The 26,098-nt window shown below is 37.1% G+C and overlaps 3 protein-coding genes across 6 annotated transcripts; all 3 read right to left on the minus strand.

The window, feature by feature from the left end:
• Positions 1-11,949, minus strand: LOC137722492 (flowering time control protein FPA-like). Of its 3 annotated transcripts, none has more exons than XM_068461508.1 (6): positions 11,508-11,949; positions 9,097-9,342; positions 8,417-8,485; positions 7,122-8,125; positions 4,609-6,005; positions 1-357 (listed from the first exon to the last, which is right to left on the minus strand). In XM_068461508.1, the coding sequence occupies exons 1-5, from the start codon at positions 11,781-11,783 to the stop codon at positions 4,628-4,630; spliced, it is 2,973 nt and encodes a 990-aa protein (XP_068317609.1). In that variant the 5' UTR covers positions 11,784-11,949; the 3' UTR covers positions 1-357; positions 4,609-4,627. The 3 variants fall into 3 exon arrangements, with proteins under 3 accessions (XP_068317609.1, XP_068317607.1, XP_068317608.1); XM_068461506.1 differs by having other exon boundaries at positions 8,417-8,491; XM_068461507.1 differs by having other exon boundaries at positions 1-396; positions 8,417-8,491.
• Positions 11,950-12,994: 1,045 nt separating this feature from the next.
• Positions 12,995-19,748, minus strand: LOC137723324 (3beta-hydroxysteroid-dehydrogenase/decarboxylase). Of its 2 annotated transcripts, none has more exons than XM_068462488.1 (12): positions 19,372-19,748; positions 18,555-18,644; positions 18,329-18,462; positions 18,053-18,223; positions 17,703-17,819; positions 17,528-17,607; positions 16,058-16,253; positions 15,505-15,622; positions 14,723-14,891; positions 14,455-14,611; positions 13,896-13,962; positions 12,995-13,806 (listed from the first exon to the last, which is right to left on the minus strand). In XM_068462488.1, the coding sequence occupies exons 1-12, from the start codon at positions 19,628-19,630 to the stop codon at positions 13,601-13,603; spliced, it is 1,764 nt and encodes a 587-aa protein (XP_068318589.1). In that variant the 5' UTR covers positions 19,631-19,748; the 3' UTR covers positions 12,995-13,600. The 2 variants fall into 2 exon arrangements, with proteins under 2 accessions (XP_068318589.1, XP_068318588.1); XM_068462487.1 differs by having other exon boundaries at positions 12,996-13,806; positions 14,723-14,897.
• Positions 19,749-22,380: 2,632 nt separating this feature from the next.
• On the minus strand, positions 22,381-26,098 carry LOC137722670 (hydroxyacylglutathione hydrolase 2, mitochondrial). Its single transcript, XM_068461728.1, has 8 exons — positions 25,940-26,098; positions 25,146-25,331; positions 24,473-24,676; positions 24,171-24,294; positions 23,360-23,460; positions 23,208-23,282; positions 23,020-23,118; positions 22,381-22,638 (listed from the first exon to the last, which is right to left on the minus strand). Exons 1-8 carry the CDS (start codon positions 25,991-25,993, stop codon positions 22,492-22,494), a joined length of 990 nt encoding a protein of 329 aa, XP_068317829.1. The 5' UTR covers positions 25,994-26,098; the 3' UTR covers positions 22,381-22,491.

Here is a 26,098-nt window from a genome sequence, read left to right on the forward strand (position 1 = left end):
TAGTCAATGTCCCCTTAAAAGCCAAAACGAGAGAGGGAGATATACAAGAAGTGCTCAATTAAAAGATATACGAAGGTTGATACTAACAATCTGAGAAGCTACACTCTAGGAAAAGAAAAACCAAAAAACTAGGGCAACATCATTGTATTTGTATGTGCTTCAAAAACTGAAACAAAAAATTAACAAAATAGGCATGTCGACCTTTCGAAACAAAAGCCAAACGTGATTTCAAGCATGTACAAAATATCTCCTGGATTTTGAGTTCCTCGGAAGGAACCTCTTCTCTTTTCACGATTGCAAAACGAACGTCCATAACGCGAAAATCCGTTCTACTCCGAACACCTTGTAAACACGAACCTACAAGTCCGAATAGACAGGGAAACGCTGGTTAAAACCCTGAAATCAACGCGAACAGATAAACGATCCTTGAGTATGTAAATGAAAAACACATCTACCATTTGGTGCAAAATTTCGTATTAGTTGCTGTGGTTAGTGGTCGAATCAACTTGTATATCAAGTAATGAGACATTATTTAACAGATTTGCGAACCCAACGGAAGATAATGATGCTCATCAGTATGTAAGCAAAACATTTGAATTTGCTTGACCGTTCTGGTAAATCATATCTACTTCTACTCAAGTTTTGTTCACAAGATAGACAGGGCAAAGCGTTTCATTCAAAATTTCGGATTCGAATTGCAAATGTTGCAGGAAATTCGGATTGGGGTGTAAATGTTCCGGTTGGAAACTGCTGCAGGAAAATTGCAAATGTTGATCGCATTGAGGGCTTGTGAGGTTAGAGAGAGAGTAATCCAAGCCACCATAGTACAAAGAATTGGTGACTTTACAGCCTACATGAATTACACGACACAAAAAGCAGAGTCTACAAATGTTTGCACCAACGGAGAATATTTGATGTTCAACACTGTCGGTATGCTATCATCTATTATTTTCACTCAAACCAGAATCAAAACAAACAAGGAAAAACGAAAATGTGTGTATGATCTCCGAGATCCTGGGAAAATGAGAGTAAGTTTTTTCATAGGTTCCTATACATGCCAAAATTAGCACCAACAAATTAACAAGACACTGCATAGAATCGAATCAGATGGATGGGAGCTGAAAGCTCGGCCTAGTACCGTTTCAAGAACACGGCAATTATCTTTTTCCCTGAATTTATGAGGCCATCAAATTATCACAGAGGAAACCAGAAGGATTCAGAGTTCATAGAACCAGCTGAACTTTAACCTGTCACAGGAGGCAAGTCTTAAGATGAACCTCTAACGTTCCACAGGTGACTATTATGCGTTTTTCTTTACTGCACTAACGTATTGTCAACTTTTTCACCATGAAATAGCTTTTAACATGAACCCATTGGGCCAATTTTGTATCCTTATAATTCAGTTTGTTAAGTTTACTTGTTTACATAGTTTGGACGCTTGTTACACGTTTGAAACCTCTCACAAACGCAAATCCGGAAAAACAAGAGAGACTAAACAATTTTGGAAGCCTAACAAATCTCTATCCAAAATTACATACTAGCCTTTATGTCCTGCCGTTTTATGATGTAAATTATACCAAGTCATTTGTTTGAGAGGACACTATCATCTAAAATAGCAGATAGCTGACCATATTGACGCCTATATCGAGCGGAAATTGATAAGGGGAATGACCTGAATGCCATTTAAAAGTTTACCATGTTATGTTAGCAGGAGAAGATGCAACTCTAAGGAGATATTCATCAACCAAGAATTGCATTTGTTACTAAAATATCCAAACAACTCTTACAGAACATAATTACATCTGATAGTTACAATTTGACAGGGTTGAAAAGGACACCCTAAGGTCAGATAATAGTCGGACAAGACCATTGCCTCGATATGACAGAAGAAAGTAAGCTATATCGAATGAGTTTAACCTACAGATAAAAATTAACTCGTACTGCATGGTAGAAGCATACTGAAGGGGAAAAAAGAAGATAAAATACTCCAATACAGTGTTCTTTTTCATAAAATTACAAACCGCTATAACTGAAAAACATGCCATCTGATATGAAGAACAATGCACTCAATCGGGAAGACAACAAACTACTGAGATGATTACCGCAAAAGAACAGCAGTTTCAAACAGAAAAACAAAAATAAACAGATGCACATAAAGTATTAAAAATACACGGGAATAATATAATAAGTACAAGAAAATTGTCAATAATATCAACAAGTGTAACATACACTGCTAACACAACTGACTGGACCAAATATGCAAACACGTATTCTTAAAGAGAAAAAAACTAAGGAAAACATGTACTAAAAAAGATCTAGTAATGACAATGGCAGCGGCACCAAAATAGGAGGAAGAAAATACTTTCCCTTAGGAAACACACTTGAGTACTAGACCAGCAAAACTGTCCAAACTTACATAGAAACCATGAATATATATATATATATATATATATATATATAGTCAGGATCAGGGGACACACATGTCGACACACTTTCCAGGGCCCACTCTATAACTTTTTTCAACGATCCGAACCGTCTTATCTTTTCGGTCTTACCTCAAAGATCATGTCTACCAAAATCCAAAACCATATGACCGTTGGATTAAATGGTAGTCATTTTAGTGTTTCTTTGCTAAACCGTATTTGTTCATTTTTTTCACTACAAATGAATGTCTTAATGGTTTTGGATTTGTCCAATTTTTTACAAGGGTGATCTATGAATGATGATTTAAAAAATAGACAATTCGAATCACTGAAAAAAGTGTCCCCCAATCCTGACCCTATATGTATAAATATATTTTGGGTAAAGAGAAAACATGAATATATTAGACACTAAAAATCTTGATATAAAAAGTCTATATCCCTGTATACAACAATTCAATCTTACAACCCACCACAAACAGAACTCCTGTGCTATGAAACATAGTTATTATCTGCTTTGCATGCTTGCGATCAAACAATCCAGTTTACAAGAAACCATTCTTTGCTCATGATTGCAACAGATACCTAAATATTATAATTCCATTAATTATATTAGTCCAATGGAAAAGCTCCAAAGTCAATTTCATGGTGCCAAAGCTACATATCTCTTCCTAAACTTTGCTGACACCAACACACAGAGAAGCCCAAAAAATGAGCCTCTCTCCAGCTCTTCAGCCCTCACATCCTCAAATATCTGTATATTCTATGAAAACAATCCTAGTAATAGACCCCACTGAAAAACATCTTCCCCACCAAAATCGCCACAATATCTATATGAATAAAGAAAGAAAAATATCTAGACATACATGAACACTCTCGAGCCAACTACAATATTGAAAACGTTGCTGATGAAACCAGAACCACGATCAACAAACAAATCACTGAATACAAATATGCCTGCAGGAAGCCTATCCAACCAGAAATGTCACACCATAAAAAGTTCTGCAATTCTACTTCCTAGGGAAGCTGTGATAAAACCTAAGGATTTAATTACACAAAAATACCACCACATCAGTTACACCATATGAAAAGAAAAGAAAGCAAGCAAATAGATTTTCCAACTAACAGAATTTTCAAAATGCATGTTTCTCTAGAAAAACACATTCATTCAAAAGCACAAGTCACTAACACCAGTGGCGGAGCTAGACAACGTTGGTAGCAGGGGCCATATAAGGGGCATCAAAAATACTATCTAGACAAGAGAAAATCATTATTCTCAAAACCATATCACACAAGTAAGACAATTCAAGGTTAAAATCATATACCTAATGAAATATATAAGACAAGAAAAATCAAAACTACGTGATTGAAGAATGTAACACAAAAAATTGATGTGGTTTTTTTCTGGATGAAATATATTGTAGTTGAAGTTTGCATGTTGATATCTTTGTCAGATAAGCATATTGATAACAAATTACACATTAACATGTGTATATATATTATTAAAAAAAATTATTTTCGGCAGAGGGGTGATAAAAACAAAGGTTATATTATAATACTATTTGGTGTTATTAAAAATAAAAAAAAAAACCTATTTGGTGTAAAACATTTGGGAAGAGAACCTAGACAGTTATACCTTAATTTGGAGGGGCCACGTTGCAGGATTTAGTTGAAAGGCTTCATATAATTATACCTTCTATTGAAACATTTACAAAAATTGTAGGGGCCATGGCCAATGTTGGTCTCTTGCATGCTCCGCCACTGACTGACACAAACAAATAACTGAATGTGGATGCCTATAGAGCCAGGAACTACACCATAGTTCGATATCCAGAAGAATGATTCGCTAAATCTATCCCGTGAAGTAAGAGAAAACAAATACTAGCACATAAGTTTCACCATATGCAAAGAAAAAAAACAAACACATGAATTGACCGACTAATACTTCCAAAAGATGTGGTTTTCTCTAGGAGCACACTGATTCAAAGAAAAGTCATACGCAAACAAGTCACTGGACATAGAGCAAAGCCTATCCAGTAAAAAATAGACACATCACATATTGTTCAATCGCCCTAGGAAATATGTGCTAAACATATGGCATTAATTAATATAAAACACATACTAGCACATAAAATTTAATCATATGCAAAGAAAAAAAACTAACCATAAGCCAGAGACAGAAAAATACCTATACGGGGATATAATTATCATTGTTGACTTCCAGACCCTCGCCCCGCTTGACTACCCATTTGCTGCTGTTGTTGTTGCTGCTGTAATTGAAGGAGGAGGTTAGCCGCAAATTGGAGCGTCGACTGATACCGATGATTTTTGTCTGCCTCACCATCTGGGGCGCTCTGACCAGCCCCAGCCCCAAGTGAAGGCTGAAGCTGCTGCATTTGATTTGGGTATTCTGGGTTCACCTTTTCAGCCGCTGATGGCAAAAAGGTCTGAGACTGCGAATTAGCACCATAAGTCTGACCAGAAAAGGCCATAGAATTATTGTGTTGCTGAGAAACAGGTGGATTGTACAACACAGAAGTATCTGTTCCATGTGCTGAAAAGCTTTTCTGAGTACCAAGAGGAGCTTCAGCCAGATAGTGCTGGTTGAGATGAGAGGGTCCAATAGTTTGTCCGCCTTGAGAAGGGATTGTAAAGTTATTCAAAGGCCTAGATGAATTTGCAGACTGTGAGGGCTGACTGGTAGAAGAGTCTGGGATTTGGTTGATACCAGGGGCTAGTGGGGCAGAGTGGTTGGATGAGTTTGGAACAGATGGATAAGGTTGGTACTGTGAATGATTCTGTTCGTGTGGATTAAACTGATTACCTAATTGTTGTAATGCATGACCGGTATGATCAGAAATTTGTTGATCTTGTTTCCATCCAGGAGAAGATACTTCACTAGGTGCAAAAGCAGGAAATGAATGCCTAGCTGCTGAGGATACTGGTACCCTAGCACCTTCTGGACCAGACGGCTGTGCATTTCCAGGCAGTAAAGTCGCCAGAGTGGCAATAAGTTCAGGAGTTAAAGCAACTCCAGCTTGTGATACTGCAGTACTATTACTAGAAGCATAGTCTTGCGGTTGCACTCTAGAGGACTCGCCAGTTGGTGGAAACAGTGGTTTTGCAGAAAGCTTTGAGTCCTCATACAAAACCCTGTTATAATCCATAGGCAAAATATGATCCTCCTTCGGTGGGATTACACTATACTCAACTTGTGAAGACGGAATCTGCTGTCTTTCTATAAACTGTGAAGGTGGCATGGGCTGCATCTGTTCGTGCATAGAAGCAGTACTAGGAACTGGTGGAAACTTGAGAACCACACCATACAGACGTTCAGGGCCTGCAACTTTTAAAACATTCTTCAAGAAATCTGAAGGAGGCACCAAAAATAAGGTCATCCCATCATCAAACTTTGCAACACCAGCACGGTTTTTTGCACCTAGATAACGTAGGAATTCAGTGTAGGAAGCAAAATCATCTTCACTATCTGGCAAGAAGAAAACGATATCAAATCCAATGGCCTCAGCATAGTGTTTTGTGAGCATATCCAGTCCAGTTCTAGCCGAACAATTAACAACTTCAGGACTGCAAAACAGAAAACAATTAAATTAAATACAAACAAGAGAATTCTCTCTACACGCACCAAAAACAACCCATGCTGATATAATAAGATAAGAGGGGCAACTAAGTTTATTTTTGAAGATTATCCAGAAAAAGAACGAAAGAATCATAATAAATATTTTTTGAAGTCCAAAATCATTGAGTCTGTAAACAATTTGAAAATAAAGAGAGATATTAGCAAATCTGAACCCATTTTAGTGCTTTTAGTAATCATATTAAGGATTTAACAACGTTATTAACCAAGTTGTTTGGTTCCAATCAAAAAACAAAACAAAAAACGTTGTTTGGTTTATACATTATCTACCTGCACACTGAAATACATATGGAACGCATGATTACGAGTTAACTCAAATATCATTTCTATAGGGTGAAGGATAGGGTAAGAAGTATTAGTTTGAAACTGTAAACTTGCAAAACCATAAAGAAGAAAAGTTTAAAGCATTGGGATAGATAGCTCCGGAAGGCAAGATCATAATAAATAAATAAATAAATAATAATGTCAATGTTTCACATTAATAATAAGATGACTGTTGTATTTTCTATGCTAATAGTCTTATTAAGTTCAAAAGGGAAGGGCTTCAGGGGCTTCTGGAATAAAGTAGACAAACTGCTAATAGTAATGGCTTCATCTATCCATACTTAAAATACATTGAATAAATAAAAAAAGGGTGTCATAGAACATGCGTTAGAAAGAAAAAAAGCCTAGACACTAAACAATATTTTACTAAGTGTGAAGTAAGTCGTCTGATCAAGTTCACCTAGACCCTCTTTCAAGACACATCATTTGGCACATCAGTTGAAACAATAATTTAGTTTCCAAAATACTGAGAATGTAAAACTGGATGAATAGGAAACGGTTGCCAATATAATCATGAGAAAGCTGATATTGCATGGATAAATATGAACATTCGTGAAATACTATGGTTTCATAGTCTTGGTAACTTGATAATATACTTTTATCCAAATACCATAGCGCAGTGGAATCCATGTACATGTTCTAAGTAGAACAAAGAAATTATGCCATACGAGTCCCCAAAGAAAATGATAAAAAACAGAAGATGAAAGGAAAATTGTACTCACAGCTCATTTCGTATTCCTTTTCCTATAGGGACACAGCGAGCATGGCAAACAGGTGTTCCACCCTTGGCAATAGTTCCACGCCATATAAAATCATTTTCAGGAGGCCCTCCAACTGAGACCCTTACACCAGCTGGACTAAGGCGATTCTTCCCTTGGACATTCATAGATGGTCTGGAAGCACCTCCATCAATTACCGGACCAAGTCCGTAAGACGAGTCGAACCCTAATCCATGGTCATCAACGTTTCTAAACTGATATGGAGGGTCGTCCATGGACAAAGGACTATCTATTCTTGATCGTTTAGCATCCTTTTGAAATTGGTTAGCATCTAACACATCCCATGCACTAGATGCAGGTCTCGTGGGTGGCCTACTACCAGGCGCAGGAGAAGACACGGCCCCAGGTGTGGGAGGAGACAGCTGCCTCCAGTTGGGACCCATCAGGTTCTTGGAATTTCCTTCTTGATAATTATGAAGCGATGCCAAATCATTAAGTTCTGGACCTGAAAGCAGAGGGTCAAACCTACCTTGAGGACCTAAAGGCCTCATTGGAGCATTTGGTCCAAGAATGCCATTTTGTGGTAGTGCTCCAGGATAATTATTAGACATCATTGGACGGTTATGACCAAACATGTCCATCGGTAAAGACTGAAAAGGATGTTCATTGAATAACATATCTGATCTAGGTCCTTGGCCTCCAGGATAAGGGCCAGGGTATTCTTTCCCAGGTGCCAGCCCACTGCTTGAGAACATAATTGTAATCCGAGGATCATTGAAAAGCCTGCCTTGCAAGCCCTCCTTGGCCCGCCGAGCTTCATCCACACTCCTGAATTCGACAAAGGAGTAGTGTCTTGAAGGAAAACTTTTAATTCTCTCAATCTCACCAAACAAAATCATGGCATTGTGGAGCATTTGTTCATCAATCTGCACAGAAGGAGGATAGCCCACCCACAGAACATTACTGGGTTGACTGTCACCTTTTCGTCCCCCGGAAGATTGAGAATACTGCAACATGACACAAAAGTTAAGAGAAAATAATCACAACAGAGAAGTTTACTCCCATTTGGAATTCACACACGGATTTCCATTTTCTATCTAGCCCACAAAAAGCATAAATCAGACCCTAGGGACAAAAGGTAAGTCTACAACTCTGAGTTATTTATTGGAGGTAAGATGCACCTTGTGTGACATAACCAGCTGACAAATAGTTCTTATGAAGCAACAAATATACACACAATCAACATTGTAAGAATTTACCATTTGTAGTTGAAACACTATATGCAACTTATTCCTCACCTGTTGTCTTTTATGAGAATCAGCAGGCCCCATGTTTCTGGCCAGAAACTGTCCATCTCTGTAGTCAGGCTGTTCCTGTTCAAAAGACCAAAGGAAACCAGAAACTCTTTACATATGAAAATATAACGAAACTTAACTATTGTTCATTTTCACTAAGTGTTTTAATAAGTAACTGAAGCCGGACATTTTACAGTGAATATGCAAATGCATTAATCAAAAAACACTGATCAATAAATGATTGTTAATAGATGCTTCTCCTGATTGTTTGATTCAAATTCTTGTTGATAATATGACTGGAGTTTCCATGCCTAGGTCAATTGTTTCTTAGTTATTCTTTTTTTTTTTTTTTTTTTTTTCCATTTAAACAAAAAAAATGATTATAAGTTTATGAAATTTAAGTAATTATGGCGAATTCCTTCTATCCATTTAATAAGTGTAATATATATTTGGCATTGTTACTCAGGTGGGAGTGTCATGTCCTTAAGACACCCACATAGAACTAGAAAGAATCCTTCAAAACAAAGTGTCAACACCAGACAACACTGAATTTGCCACGCAGAGAGCCTATAACTGCTCTCTAATTAATTTTCACTTGCAAAATTTCTGCTAACCTACAAAGTCCTGGAACTGCAATAATATACCCATGGAAATACCATTGAAGTTATGAATAATAAACTTACCCTTCTCGAGTATTGTGATCGAAGATAATCAACGCGTATCTGGTCACCACCCAATCTCTTCCCGTTCATGTTTCTCATTGCTTGGGAAGCATCCTCCAATTTAAAATATTCAACGAATGCAGTATTGCGGTCTCTAAGGAACTTGAAGTCCTCCATTTTTCCAAACTTACAAAACTCTTCTTCTAATTCTTCCTTTGAGACAGATGGGCTAATTCCACCTACCCATAGATTCTTGCAAGGTTTTGCCTGTAAATACAAGTACATAAGAACCACAAACTTCAGGTTCCCAAGAATGTAAAAGGTGCACAAATTTATTTCAAGCAAGGATAAACAAATAAAGTGTGAAACAAAGTGATCTCAGGATTAAAAACACTTTGTACGACAGTTGCTAAGCAGAGGAAGAACTAAAGTGTGACCAAGACTAAAGCGCAATACAAGTACATAGGAGAGATATCTACATCTGTTTCACAATGTTGCTATCCCTACGATTGTTTAAATTTCTCTTTGTCAATTTTGTTATGGGACTACCATTTTGTTGCAAGACAAAAAACTTGAGAGAGATGCACAGTGTTTCATCTGATCCAACTAATACAAATTATACAATCATTTTGTAACTTTCTTTCCACAACACTTGTTCTCACAAGACTTTGTTCTCCTATTAACTCGTTTATTAAAACACGTATAAGCTCAACTGATAAAAATCAATGGATTGCAAATGTACGATATATGGGTGGTAAAAGAAGACAGTGAAGCTTAGTTCCTAGTAAATTGCCATCAAACTAGAATTGTTAGATCCGGTCTGCTCCATCCTCAAAGGTTGATTGAGATTTTTGTGTACACAAACACCTAACACTTTGGTGTTAACTTGAAACAGAAACACACCTTTGTGCGCTTACTGGCATTGGTAAACGTTTGAGTTGTTTGTCGAGGTAATAAGTTTTGGGTACAGTCAATGAGGGTAAAATAAGATTTCAAATCATTACATAGGAATCATAACTGATCTTCCGCAGGCTGTAGTGTTTGTTTCACAGTTTGATTCATAGGAGACGGTGTTTGTTTCGCAGTTTAGGAGCTTGGCAATGGTTATAGAATCCTTTCAGTTGTGTTTGCACCTCAAACATTGAAACTAAAGCACAACTAAGATTGGTGTGGGTGCACATATATTAATTTTGGTGCTCAAGTTGAAATTGAAACAAGCCTATTTTGGTACTAAAAATTAATATGAAACTGAAACACAACTTTCGCACTCAATGACGCTGGTTCATAATGTTGTATTGCGCTTTAGGTTGAAATGAATCACCTATCTGGACAAGGGGATTTCAATTAATCACCTATCATGTTACTGGAGTCGTATTTGATCATTCGCAGAGACCAACAAACGCTCAGGTTGTGCATTGTTTCGCGGTTTTGGAGCTTGGACATGTTTATGGGATTCCTTTCAATGGTTTTTGAACCTCAAAATCTTCATAACTGATCCTTTGAGATTGGTGTGTGCACAAATATTGAGTTTGGTGCTTCAGTATTGGTTAAAACCCCCCTTACACTAACTAACATCGATTCAAAATTTTGAGTTGAGCATCTGTATAAATGTTTTGTACGTCTGATATGCAGGTCACAATAATATTTGAAATCACTCCTACCCGTGGGGGAAAAAAGAAGAAGAATATTTAAAGTAAAAAAGCGAAGCTACTACTAAGTTCTTAGGCAGAGACCTAACCGCAGATGTAAAATCTGATTCGCAGTTTTGAGGCTTAAATTGGTTATGTAACCAATTGGTCACACTAACACATATCTTGGTAATTGTTAAACTTTTACACCGAATCAGATTCCAGGAAATAAAGGGAAAAATCTTAGCAATGGATGTATGATTAATTAAAAATATCCTTCTTATCCTCAAAGTCATCCACGCTGGAAGGGAAATTATCGATGCTAAGCACTCTAGAATGGGATGCCTAAGAACATACAGTGTTGCAAAACAAGGGCAACTTAAATCATAACTGTGTATATATTCTGAGAAATTAAGGAAGCTGAACATCATCAGCATCCATATACTTCTCAGTTTCCCCATTAAAGATTATGTTTTTTCATGCCTTAAATGTTATTGTTTAAGCCCAATTCAACAATTTGAGGCTTTTAGATTCGTAAGCGAAACTTTCCCAATTCCGAAGAGAGGGGCAATGAAAAACGCGCAAATTTCCTAAGCTTCTAATCAAATAAGCGTATCACTCATACTCTTCGTCTTTAAAATCGGGAGCATAGATGATGGATGATGATGATAGGATGATGATGATAAGCACAATTTGATTGAAATCGAATAAACACGAATTTCTTGTTCGAAAATCAAAGCAATCAATAAAAATCATACAAAAACAACCAAATAAACCTAACGAAGCACAAAGATCAATACGAACCGGTCGGGCAAACTCAATCTTAACAGGGTTTCCGCGCAGAAGGGCACCTTGCAATGCCTCCTTGGCCGCCGCAGCGTCCTCCACGCGCTTGAAGAACACGAAGGCGTAGCTCCGTGACGAGTAGGAGGTGACGCTATCCAAAGCACCGAATTGGGCGAACAGGTCCATGAGATCGGCGTCGGTGACGTCGCTCGCCAAATTTCCAACCCAGAGATTGTTCGACGGCGTCTCGGAATCGTCTGTGCCTTGCTTGTTAGGTTTGGCCGCAGGCGCCATTGCGATTGAATTGAATTGGGGCTGAATTGAAACCCTAGCAGTGTACAGACTGAAGATCGGGCGAAACTAACTGAATTTCTGGATACGTTTAGGGTTAGGGTTTGGGAGATTTGAAAGTGAAGAAGCCATATATACTTCTTTTGAAATTAGGGATCGAATAATTAGAAAGGAGAGACGTCAGGCATGCCGGGAAAGCCAGTTATATACACAAGACAAGGTCACCCGTTATACAATATGAAATGACAAATATACCCCTAAGCTTTTGTGATGGACCGTCCGATTTCCAGCAAAAAGCTTTGAAACCCGCGGCTTTCTTGCTACGGGTGCATGATATCTGGTGCACCCAACAGATCCTTTCCGGATCTTTTTGAAGAGGATACTATGAATTCGTAAATTGTATTTTATCATATATTATACGATCAATTTTTGTCAATTACTGTTTGTATTTAATTTTAAATAATTTTTTACCGTACAATATACGATAAATAGATACGATTTACAAATTTCTAGAACCGTATTACATAAAATAAGTCCAACTTAGCAGCCTTCTTTCCTTTTCACACGGGTGGGCTCCGTGAACAAGAATCTTCTTTCAAGATTTTCATTTAGCCAACCAGATACGGGTATTTGCGACAAGTGGATCATATTGAGCCCTTTGTCATTCCGTTGGAGATAGCACAGATTCGTTCTGGATATGATTTTAATAGTATTTGTTTGGAAATACTTATAAAATGGTTCGAAAAGCACTTTAAAAAGCAAAATCACTTGCGATTATATTTAGCAACAAAACATACAAACCTTTACACGCCTAGAGGCATTTTGATTTTCAATGAACTTTTATAAAGCGTTTACGATTGGAAATGATTCTTAAAAAGTTAGTCGTCTTTTTATTATGGATGGCTGATTTACTTAGGCCAAAATCTTCATTCTAAAATTTCACCATGAATATCGTCGCCGCCACTACCACCTTACCATAGCCATCGCTACCACTCCCACCACCATCACTCCAAGCCCACAACCACCACCAGCATTACCTTTACTAACACCACCCTTACCATGGACAATTACTACCACAGTAACGTCACTGCCGCCAAACCCGCTGCCACCACCCATCATCGTTGCGACCACCTCACTGCCATCACCGTCCACCAACACCTCTATTATCACCACATTTACATGGCCATCATTATCACCCCCACGCTGCCGCCACGAACTTCAGTTCCATCATCACCACCACCATCGTCGTTGCCACCACCTCACTGCTACCACCACATTGCCACCACACCACCTACACAATCACCACTCACTGTAACCGCCACTATCACCACTACCGCCACCACAACCTTGCTATGGGACCACCTGCACCCCCACCACTACGACCACCACCTCAACCTAAGTGAATTAATGTCTGTTGAGTTAAAAATTCTCACTTATGTCGAACCTCAAATTTATTTCCCTAATCCAAATGCAGCGATGAAGATTTACTTGAGGGGCCTCAAGTACTAATCTATGTTACCAATCTTTCCCACTCAAAGCAAAGCTTGATTCCTTCACCCAAAATGAAACAAAAAGGAGGAAAACAAAGCTTGATTCGAACCACCTCACCGGATTTGTAACAACAAAAACATCAAACTCACAACACAGACATGCCGAAAAGGCATCGATTTCTACAGCCTAACCTTTTTGCTCTCTCTTTTGTTGGGTTTGCCCCAAAATCTATATGTTCACACAAATCTAACCTACTTAGCAGACCATTGGATTGGATTTATACAGTTAGAAAAACTTCAGCGAAAAGGCTATCGAGGTCACAGTGGCAGCTATTTCTGATGCTTTACTGTTGCAGCTCCTTTATCGTGATGCAAGATTCCACGTTTTTGAAGATATTGTTGCACAGAAGCGGGTACATTTGTTTTCAACGACCCAGAAACTGATATGAACCTGTTGAACAGTAGCTTTGCCAATCCTTCTATTTCCGATTCATATTGCTCACAAACGAAAAATAGCGTGAAAGCCAACACCAGAGCTGCAAAATATTTCCAACAAGATCAATACAAAGTTTAAACAAATAAGCGATTAATTGACTCCGGCATGGTGAAACTGGCATTCTCTTACCTACACCTAACGACACAGTCGAAGCATGAGATAAAATCAACTTCAGGAAAACGAGGGAAGCTGCAAACTGTAGAGATGGCCACAAGAGAATAATTGCTGTCAATGAAAACTCACCCATTCATATAAAAGTTGCATTTCGAAAAATTAGAATTTGTGTATCAGAAAGAGATATTTGTAAATAGAATAATTGAGGTTTAAACGGTTATTTTAGAAAAGAAAGAAAAGATGCTGAAGTTCATACTCTGCATGGATCAAATTGACGCAAACATTTCCAACAAGTATAATAAGCAGGCGATAAAATAGTATTAGCATTCAAATACCGCCAGTCAATTCCAATGTAAATCATTCAAATAGTCAATTAATTCTTGAGAATCTGGCCAAGATGAATAAATGAATTTAGGTCCAAATTTTCCTAACACTGCTCAAATTTTGACAGCTAAAACTGGCAATACCTGTGCTCATGAAAAGGTTTCACGGGTAAAAGTTACATAAAATGTGAAATTGGACATTTTCCAGGAGTCATGCACTTCAATTAAGGGAATAAATTATTAGTGCATACCTTGAAGAAAATATCCCACCCATCTCCCTGGGCCAGTAGTCTCAAATAGCAAACCCCTCTGTTCCACAGATATGCTATCGTTGCAATCTTCTCTTTCACTACCATTTCAGGGATCTCAAAACAAGATAAAGATAGTGTCTTAAAGGTAAAACCCAACCTGTTCGAAAGACATTATGGTCAGTATATGTAAATTAACTAAAGCACAAAAGAATTCTTCCAGCACTTACGAGTTTAATCAAGCAAAAGCTTTGTAAACACAAATACTTACATCTTGGGTGGTAGAATCCCGTATCCATAGAGGCCAAATGAAACGAACAGCAGAAGCTTGGACATAGACGAGGCAAAAGTTCTTCCGGAAAGGAAAAACCAATAGTACAACATACTCAAAGCAAGGAAATATGTAAAAGACTTCTTCTCATCACGCCATAGCAGAATGTCTGCAACTGCAGTGACAGTTCAATGTTATTCCACAATCCAAATAAAAAAATAAAAAGCTTTCATGAAAGTTCTAGTAAGCATATTTTTCATTTATTAAAGCAAGAAACTTTCAATGAAAAGAAAAAGTACAAAAACAGAGGACAAAGTATCGTCTGGCCTGTGTGAATGCATATGAAAGACGATCACGTTTAATCTGAAGATGTTTTCTGAAATGCAAATCCTGTCTAAGTTGGTGTGTTCCATTTATTTTAAACGCTGTTCATCAGTTGAAGTAGAGCTGTGGACCAAATTGCGTATTACCATGGGACCATGCAAGAACAAATTAACATATGTAGCACTTGAACCCCAAAATCAGGCACAAAGTTCTGATTCAATCCCAGCCCTACCCAGTTATAAATTTTGTTACTAGGAGTCAAACGCACTCGGATAAAATCTGGGACATCTGATTTGCAGGTTTGAGGATAAGTGAAAGCAAAACTTCATCCTAGATAAACGAAAAAGGAGCTCAGAGAAAAAACAATATAATTAAAAAAGAAAAAACGACTTCAGGCTTACAACGTGTAAGTGATATCAAAATAAAGCAGAAAATAAAATGGTACTACGGAAAACAACCTTCTCCACTGCCTAGCAGCTTCTCCACTTTTGATTCCTCATTAAAGTTTCTGAAAGTTGGGATGGGTGAGTTTCTGGCTATATTAGAGAATGACTCAACGGTTAATTTGACACCTTCCTGTACACAGACAAAGAAGAATGTTAAACCTGGAATTGTTATGCTCTATAGTAAGCCATAGGAGAATATGACAATAGACACCACTTTATATGCAACAAAAACTGTGGGAAATTATTTTCCAAAACGAAAGGATCAGGGAGTAGTCTTCATTAGTTTTCTGCTGTGTACTATGTACTACAGCAATCAAATACTGCTCAGGATTCAGCATATAAGATGTGGCGCGGCAATGAACAAGTCAGGGCCTAACTAGCCAGACAGTTTGTATAGGTCAAAAGCTTCAATTGGATATCTATAGAAGGATGTAAAACCGCCAAGGATATTCCAATGCTGCAACTTTGCAAAATATATTTGAACATGGAGAAAAACACGTCACAATATTCTCTTTTATAGGGCAAGGCAAGGGTAAATTTGCAAATAAATGAATGAAAAACTTACTTCCAGTGAGACAACTGGTGAATACCCAATCTGGTTTTGAGCCGCAGTGCAGTTGAACGTTCTACTACGTGAAGCTAATTGAATGTAATGCGCTGACATAGAATCGTTGTATTTTATCCTTCCATACTTTTCGGCTATCCGTTTGATGAACAAAAGAATATACCAAGCCATCTTAGCAGGAACTTTCAGTAATGGCCTGCAATGAGAAAAAATGGTAAAAAATGACTTCTGAGGCATAACATGAAAAGATTCCAAAGAAACCTCAACAGATTCTAAAGAAACATAAAAATAATAAAAACCCAGAGTTGTTTTTAATACTTTGGACTGCAAAGTACGTGAGTAAAAGCACGTAAAAGATGCCAATACAGAAGATCACATATCAGAATAAAAAAAAGGTGAAGATAAAATGAAAAATATACTGGTCAATTTAGGGTTTGAAAATAAGCTTATTTTTCAAGGGTGAGGGTGATGATATACATACACCCCTTTCTACCTTTCATTACACCTCTTAAATTTCAGCCATTAGATCGAATGAATTGAAGAAGATTAAAGGACAGAAATTAACAAGAGGTGTGTGGGAGGTAAAAAGAGGTGCGTGGATAGCATCAACCTTCTTCAATATTTTCATTTATATAAATGTTCCATATGATAAGTAAGATGAAGCGTTTACTGAAATTTCCGAAATGGGTGTGCCCATGTACACAGATGATATAAAGCATTTTCTTCTTTTATACCTCAATTATAACCTCAAATCAAGCACAATAATGCATGATAAATAAAAATTACACTACACAATTAAATGAATTAATTAACAAATCAGCAATTACCATATCTGTGAAAGATAGGGTGGTTAAAATTCATTTTTCCTTCAATAGCAATAATGTGGAAAACAATTGATTTTCTTAACTCTACTAAGAAATTACACTCTTTTCTCTCCCACTCCCAAGGTGGGGCCACACTTCTCTGTTCCTACAGCCTATTGCCGAAATTTAGCAACAAATACACATACAAAATTGGCCATGATGACAACCTAGTATGACTTGAACCATGGATAAATTTCTGTAAAGGATGTAATCTTTGCATATCTTATACATAAGAATGTCAGGGAAGCAGCAAATATACTGATACCGGAGTCAAAGTTCAAACTATAATACAAGTATACCCATGTACCAAACACGACAGGATCAAAAGCCTTTGTGCCTTTCACTGATCTTGTAAGATATGCAATTTGCTCATTTATAGTAAGTTCAGTTTATCTCTTGGATTCCTAGAATAAAACCTAACATTTTCTAATTTCCCTATTGGAGTGATTCCAATAAACCTTTGGGGCAATGCTAAAGGCCAGAGTGAGTATGGATCTTTCATCTATTTCTTTCTCTTACTATTGTCCTATATTAATAATGCATGCAAATATATGTATCTATCCGCTGCTTATGCAACAACATAACAAACAAAGAATGTGTGCTTTACCTTTGACATCCCAGGCATTCCAAGATTAGTAATACAAATACCCAAAAATTTGCAGGCTTGAGATTTGTGATGAAAAAGGCCTACACATTGATCACAAGTACCTTCTTAACCATGGACCTAGAAGAAACAGAAAAATAAAGTGCTGTGCACTAAAGAGACTTAAAATTGTAAGTACCTTTCCAGCAGCAGAGACCATCCGAAATTCTAAAGCTTCTTCTGCACAGATATGAGCATGAGTAACATTCTCAACGTATGTGAAATCTGACATGTTTTCACCACTCCCTATAATAAACTGAAATGAGAATCTCTGTTACTTCAAAAAATACTGAAAATAACTTGTGTATGAAGAATTATAAGATATTAAACCACATAATGACCAAGATACCAGAGATAGGGCAAGGGAGGAGATATCATAATTGGTGGTATGCAAACATCAATTATGTGTGATTATTAAATAAGGCTCCAAATTAACAAAGTGTATGTGAAACAGTACATAGGATGAAATGAACGGATAGTTAAAAAAACCTTTCCCCAGCCAGATTTTGCCAAATTCACTAAAAATGGCACAAGATGTGTGTCTCCAGGTCCAAATACATTGCTAGGACGAAGCACACATGTTAAAAGAGCATCAATGTCATTAGAAAGCAGGATAAGTGATTCTGCTTGAGCCTTGAGGTCACTCAATATATCATCAAACTGTATCAAGCATAATAAAACTAAGTTAGAAAGAAATGTTAGCAGATCGAAAAGTAGGCAGTGCTCCACTATAAACACGAAGAAAGTCCCTCGCCAGTGACATACTTTCCAAGGGTATGCCAAAGATTCGTCTCCATTTAATATATCTTTTGATCCATCAAAAACTACATCAGCAGAACTATTGTATATTAACCGCCTAACTTTGCACTCTCGACAAGCACTGATGACATTTTTTGCACCTGCACAAGAATTTAAGTTGACAGTAACCATCTCTTCCTCCAAAATATACATTGCAAAAAATCTGATTGTTTCTTCATTAATAGAGATTTACCCTGAACAACAATCATATAGCACTGGTAGAAATCATGTGTGGGTAAATCATCTCCATCCAAATAGAACACTACAGACGAACCTTCAATGGCTGCAAGAGATGAGGTCATAATATGGCAATTAATTTCTGAACTCAGAGCTTTGATATAATAGGAAAATACCACAAATGCCTGAAATGGCAACCAGGAAGCAGTGCAACAGATATCTAAGGAGAATCATTAAGCTAAGACAGATGTTATAAACTAAACCTGCTCTTATTACTTTACCCTAATTTCACAGATTGGAGCAACAAAACATAAAATGTAAAAAACTTTTAATCTCTAGCAACCAAACACTACCTGAGTAACATTGGAGTCAAAATCAAATCATAAGTTTTTGATCAACAAGACATTCATATTTAAGTTTAGCCCTCTTCCTCCATTCCTTCAGTCTGGTTTCCGAATCCTCTAGAGTTTTTTTTTTTAAATTTTTTTCGATGATTTCAAGAATTTTGCACCAGCAGATACTTATAATCATGGATAAATACTAATATTTTCCACCTCTGATCAACTTTTCAAGTATTAATTTTGCAAATTCTCTGCAATCCTTTAAACGAATTACTGAAAACGAAGTAATGAACCAAAACCTAGCATTTCATGCTTAGAACCACTCCACTCAATCAACAAAATGCATCACTTCAGTCGTAAGCCAGCCTACCATTTGATTTCATCATTATTTTCTCTCTCGCATTCTCATACAACAACCAAGCAAGAACACACAAAACGGAAAATAAACGAATAAAACAAATTTCAAAAAATATATATATAGTTTTATTTTACCAGTGATGATTTGAGACGTGTCGCGGACATCGACGCCGTGTAAGGAAGCGCGGCCGGAGGAGAGAGCTTGCGAGAGTAGGGAGTCGCGCTCGGAGGGATCGAGCTGGAGGGACGGAGTCGAATCGGCAACGCGAACGATCCACTTTCCGATATTCAAGAGCCGGAGGACGAGCGATCGCCCGAGGAATCCTCGGCCGCCTAAGACGACGCAGGTTCTGGGCTTTGGATTGAGCTCCGCCAGCCGATCGTCCATCGCCATTTTCTCCGATAGAGGGCGAGGGGGTGGTGTGTTTGGCGCGTAAATTAGTGTGCTTATGCGAGAAAATAGTCAGTGGTGGGTGAGTCACTGGTGAGAGAGAGAGTGAGAGAGAGGGGAGAGAGAGTTTTTTGCTCCTTACGCTTTTGAGGTGGAGTGGGGACCCAAATAGTGCGGCTTAGTGCTTTCGGTTGTACTGAAACTCGATTGCGATTTTCGACCAAAAAAAGATTCGAGTGCGATAGACAGTCACGGTGGTTGGCCGGCTCGTTTTTTAATTAGTATTTTGTTGAGGTCTTTTTTTTTAAATTAAGTTACTTAACCATTGTTTAATGGGTTCGATTTTTATACTCCGTATAGTTAAATGATATGATTATTAATATCGTTAGATCGAAATTAGACCGTCAACTATCAATATCATTTATAGATACGGAACATGGAAGGAAAATCCTAATTTCACAAAGATACTTGAAATTATTTTGGTTCTTTTTCTGATGAGTAATGAAATTATTATAATTCTTTTTTTCTATCTGTTCATGCGAGCGTCAACTATAAAAAGTATGTAACATATAAAATTTAGCATCAAATATCTGAAAAATCAGTAATCATATAAATTGTGGAAGTTAGTTGAACACATACATCATTCTTCTTTTCTTTTTTTTTCTTGATTTATGATTTTTCTTATTTCAGATAAGTAAATATTTTAGTTAGAAAACTTTTCAGATTTGATTCGTAGGAATGCTAAGACAAGTGGTTCGGGAGAGGCTCCACTACAATAGCTTGCTACTGGGATCTTCGTGTTTCGCCCAAGTCTTGCACAACTGCTCTGACTAGCGCACCCCAACTAAAAAAAATGCTAGGACAAGTGGGCAACACTTGTTGTAGTGAGTTTGGATGTTCATGTGAATGCAAAACTTAATTGGCTAGTCGTGCCGTGCCTACATACTTGTCGTGAAAACAACCACATATGGTGGTAATTCATGTTAATAGGTCGTTTTTGTGTTGTGCTATTTTTTATGTTAAAAACTAGTCGATCAAAATAGCATCTCCAGCGAGCTTGCAATTGCCTTTTATGTTACAAAGTTCGAACACACTTACAAATTAAACATTTAAATTAAACAAAAATCTATAGTAATAAGGACATGTGGGGACAAGACGAAAAAAAAACCATTAAAAAAATATATTTATGAATAGTAGTCGTCCTTACCCTTCCTCATTTCAAACGAGTGGATTTGCACAAAAACAATTACTGTTTAAAGTGAATAGTCATTGCTCTTACTCTTCCATTGCCATTGCTGATGAAGATGCTCTAAAGCTCATCCATTTTCATTTGATTTCATAAAGTTCTCTAAACCTTAAACCCTTTTGATTCTCTTTTACTCTTTTTTTGATTTGTAACTCTTTGATTATTACAGGATCCATTTAATTTTGGATAAGAATTTCCTTTTCAAGTCAATACTACTTTTTCGTATTGTTTTTTAGTGGAGGCAGATTGTCTGCCCTCCTGTTTGGGTGCTCTTCCCATCCTCTTCTATTTGTACGGTTAAGCCACATCAACATTTTATATTCATATTGTTTTTTATCTTATTATCTCTATAAAAAAAATCAATATAAAATGTTGACGTGGCTTAACCGTGACCACACAAAATAAGAGGGGATGAGAAAGGCATCCAAACAGGAGGGCAGACAATCTGCCTCATTTTTTTGTACCTTGAATGGTAAATCTAACAAATTTAAGTTGTTGAGATGAATTTCAAATGACCTTACAAATTATAGGACTATCAACTAGGTATTGATTATCCGGCAAGATCAGTATATATCACTTTTATTATAACATGTCACAAGTTGTTGTGCGTTGACACTAATACAGATACACGAGCTCAACAGAAATTGAGATCGCCGAATGCGATCAAATAAGAACTGAATTTTCAGTCTTCACTTTCTCTTTCCCACTTCCTACTTTTCCCTTTTTTATTTTAATTTCCATTCAATTAAAACTCCATTTTAATTCGAATTTTTTTAATTGTCATGTATTTAAACACACACATAGTGTGAGACTTTTATCCAATATATATGAGTTAAGATCCGGTGACACATTTTGACATACGTTTTGTGACTTCCATTTCATAACTTAAAAAAAAAATCCGAACCGTCTTATATTTTAATTCATCATTTATAAATTATCTTTGTAAAAAATTAGACAAATCTCAAACCATTAAAACATTAATTTGTACTATAAAAAATTAAAAAGAAAGGGAAATACAGTTATACCAAGGAAACAGTAAATTTAATGGACGGTTATATGATATTGAAATTGATTGATCTTTGGTAGAGATGATTTTTGAGAAAAAACATACATTTTGATAGACAAATTGTTGAAATACATTACAAAATGAGCTCCACAAAAACGTGCAATAAAGTGTGTCAAAAAAGTGTCTTTGGAATTCGAGTCCTAACATATATACATGGGTGATGCTATAAGAGATCAAAATTTTAAATCATATTTTATATATCACGTAATGCGACGATTGATGGTCAAAGTCCTTTAAATCATTAAAAAATGAGCTTAACCATCAACCCCACATGGTTTACAAAAGATGATACAAAAACTTGGTCTCCCAAGCATTTTCCTAATTATATATATATATATATATTTGGTGAGATGTAGTGGGAAGGGAGGTTTGGTTTTGGTGAACCAATTCCCCCGACTGCACATCCCATGCAGTTTCCAAAAGGACCGAGAACTCTTGATGTATGGACAAATGCACATATCGTAGCTGTACTTAATTTCACAAAATGCTTGGGTTATGTCAATCTTAATATACAAACAAAACTTGTTCCCAAAAAAACAATACTGACAAGCATCAAAACGCATCCTTTGCTTGGCGTATGACACCCAAGGCTTCCGCATCATTCGCCGTGTCTGGAATATTCAACGACTGTCGAATCTCTCGACTTGATGTGCGAAGAAAAGGATTGCATTCCTTTTCCAGTTTTAATCTGGTTGGAACCTGTTATGTACACCACAAAAGAGTTTGAGGTCACTTGGACGGTAATTTAATGAAAATTGCCAGTGAACGTAGGATAAACAAAGAAAATTTTCATGCTCGCCACGAATTCTAGACATATTTACTGCATGTGGTGCAATAGCCTTAGACGATGAACTGAATGGCATGCACATGCTCGCTGCCTGATTAGGAACTGACATGCGTACAGGTGAGTTACATTGTTGTTTTATTCCTGAATAGCTAAGGCTTTTCTAACCCGATTCAAAGTCACAATTCACAAATTTCTCTCAAAAGACTACTAGTTCAAAGAAAAGAAGCCTTTAAGTTTCAGGCCTTAAGCAACCGGTAACCAAAAAAAGGGTAAAAGGAAGTCCTTGAGTTTACCGTAGGCATGCCCTTGTTGCAAAGATGGGTGACATTAGCTGCATAAGACTGAAGTGCCTCATTCTCAGGTTCTATGGACAAGGCGAACTTTGAGTTACTCTGTCAACAAAGGTTCTCTTCCTGTCAGGGCGTGGCTTTAAAAAATTCTGTAGGCCACAAAAAGAAACTGAAAGGATAGTATGACTAACCAAGGTATATTCATGACCACAGTATACATCTGTGTCGTCTGGCAAAGACGTGATCTTTGTAAGGGAAGAATGCATCTGTCACAAAGAAAAATCAACTGTTTGAGTACTGTAACCACGGAACAAGGACATAAAAAAATGCATGCCAAACTCACCTGCTCAGGTGTTCCTTCAAACAACTTTCCACATGATAAGCTGAAGAGAGTATCGCCTGTAAAAATTGCCCCTGATCGAGGAAAGTAGAAGCTAATGTGACCTGCTTCCAATGAAGAACGCAAGAAAATATTAGAAATAAATAAAAAAGGGAGGGTGGATCATCTGTAATGTAATGACATTTGGAACTACACCTAAGAAGCTACTTTGAAATGGATGGACTACAATTTTTGGTCACAAATTTTACTTAGATACTAAAGGTTGAAATAGGCCTAGAAAGGGGCCAGTGGGGGTACTAACCACGATCCTAGACTCTAGATTTGAGATTATGCTTAGAAATTATTTTACAACTATTAGCATGAAACTTTAATATAAAGCGCCAACAGGATGCTGCTCATATACGGAAGAAACATACAAATCTTAAGTGTAACTGTAATGAAACAATAAAATCTAAAGCAAAAAAAGCATATTTCATGGTATGCGGTCATTGTTCTTGAGGAAGATAAACTGGCAGGTAAACTGCATTACAAATGAAAGAAACTTGACAATTTCTTTGAGGAAGAATATCATAAAGTAGGAAGGGTGTAACATGCACTTAACCGAAGAGTCAGTCGTTCAGAGAATTAATTAAACACCAAAAATAATCAGAAAATTAATTAAACACAAAATAACATATCAAGAAACTAAATTATTCAGCGATGAGTGTCCAAATGCAGCACATATAGTCATACTCGAGTAGAATTTTTGGATGAAAAAGGGATGTTGATTAGGAAAGCTCAAGTGATTTTTTGAATGTAAGTAATGAATTATGACCTCTAGTATGACCAGGAGTCTCCATAACCTGCACCTCGTGCCCTGCAAACATCCACTTGTCTCCATCATTCAATGCAATATCAATGCCAGGAATTCTATCCCTGTCTATTCCTGAACCAATCACCTACAAGCAACAATGGGATGAATAAACATGCAGAAAAGAAAAAATTCCGAGCCTAAACCACTTTGTTGAAGAAAAAACTATTCCATAAAGCTAAATGCAACAATCAAACATAAATAAAAAACAAAACGGCAGTTCTAAATTGTTGCCGGACCAAAAGATCAAGTTAATGTTACCATACCTTTGCACCGTACCTTGCCTTTAACTCGGCATTACCACCAGTGTGATCATGATGATGGTGTGTGTTCAGTATGTATGTCAGATTTCTGTTTTTCCTACTCAAAGCATCTATAACAGGTACAGCTTCAGAAGGATCAACAACACCAACTGTTCCAGTATCCTCATCATGTAAAAGATAAGCATAGTTATCTCTAAGACATGGCACCTGAGAATTACAAGATGTGCAACTTTAACAACAAATGTATTGATAATGTTTTTCAAATCACTCTATATTGCTTAATGATCCTTAAAATGTTCAGGTGATTAAGGAAAACATTATCAACACACACACACACACACACACACACACCAATCCATTACAAGTCCCAACATCAAATATCAGGTTACATCAAAATTAAAAAAACAAGTTTTTAGAATATCTGCGGACAAACCATAATTTCCATTTTCCAAAGCCACCACTATTTCTGCTATCTTTGTAACATTTGCAGATGTTCCCATAGGTATTATATTTTCACCAAAACTTCCATAATAAACCACCAATATTTCGATCAGTTATCGGAGATGTATCCTTAAAACTGGTTGTCGCCCCAGAAATACAGATATGAAGATATGAATGTAGGGAATCCCCGAGTCATAGACAGTTTAAATGCAAAAGAATAGAGAGATCTACCCACCAATTCAATATGTAACGAGGGGGGCATATTAACAACACTGCAAAATTTAGCGACTTTAAGCGATCGACTAGCTCCCCCACGCAGAGTTTTTAACGGTGTCGACAATAGGTGCATGAATCCATACAGAAGGCCCTTTCCAAGGCAAAGCTGTCTCATGCCCGGCCATATGCAGAACCCACTCCTCCCCTAACATACAAAAGAAGGGTTTTCAAGTTCAAATAAAAAGAAATATTACATGCACAGATACAGCAACAACAAGCCACTTCCTGTCCTTCTCACAAGAACAACAAAAGCAATTCTCAAGCTTTGCATCCCATATATATATATATATCGATCGAACCGAAATCTCAAAAGAAATGGAAAAACAGCAAAACCCATTTGCCTAGATGAAGCATAAAATTGTAAAAAGGTACCAAATTTGGCATTCACATCAGCCAAAGTCCTTAAGTTTCTCATCCTTACTCTAAAACCAAACATTCATATCAGTTTACTAAAAGCGGCAGCCTCTAACCCTTAAAACCCAATTTACAAATAACCACAAATAAATTTAGCAAAAAAGCACCAAACCAAAACGCATTTGCCTATAAATTTGCAACAATCGCAACCTATGCAATTAAATTGCATAAATACAGAGATACACAAGAAAACATGAGTATAACTATCGAAAATTTGGACAAGAAGGAGCGGAATTTAGCAGAGAAATGAGAAATCGAATCAGAAAATTTGGGAAAGGGAAGTGAAAGTAGTAAAAAGCAGAGAGAGAGAGAGAGAGAGAGAGAGAGAGAGGGACGAACCCTAGTGCAAGGGAGGGAGGCCATGGCGCAAGAGGCCTTGGATACCATCTGCATCTCTCTCAAACTCAATCTCCCTTACTCTTCTTGTTCAGGAGAGAGAGGGGAGGAGAGAGAAATGTGTAATTGCCTTGGGGTTGTGGGTGTGGGTTGGCACTTGGT

Source organism: Pyrus communis, chromosome 17, assembly GCF_963583255.1.
Source record: "Pyrus communis chromosome 17, drPyrComm1.1, whole genome shotgun sequence".
In the NCBI taxonomy this organism is placed as follows: Eukaryota; Viridiplantae; Streptophyta; class Magnoliopsida; order Rosales; family Rosaceae; genus Pyrus; species Pyrus communis.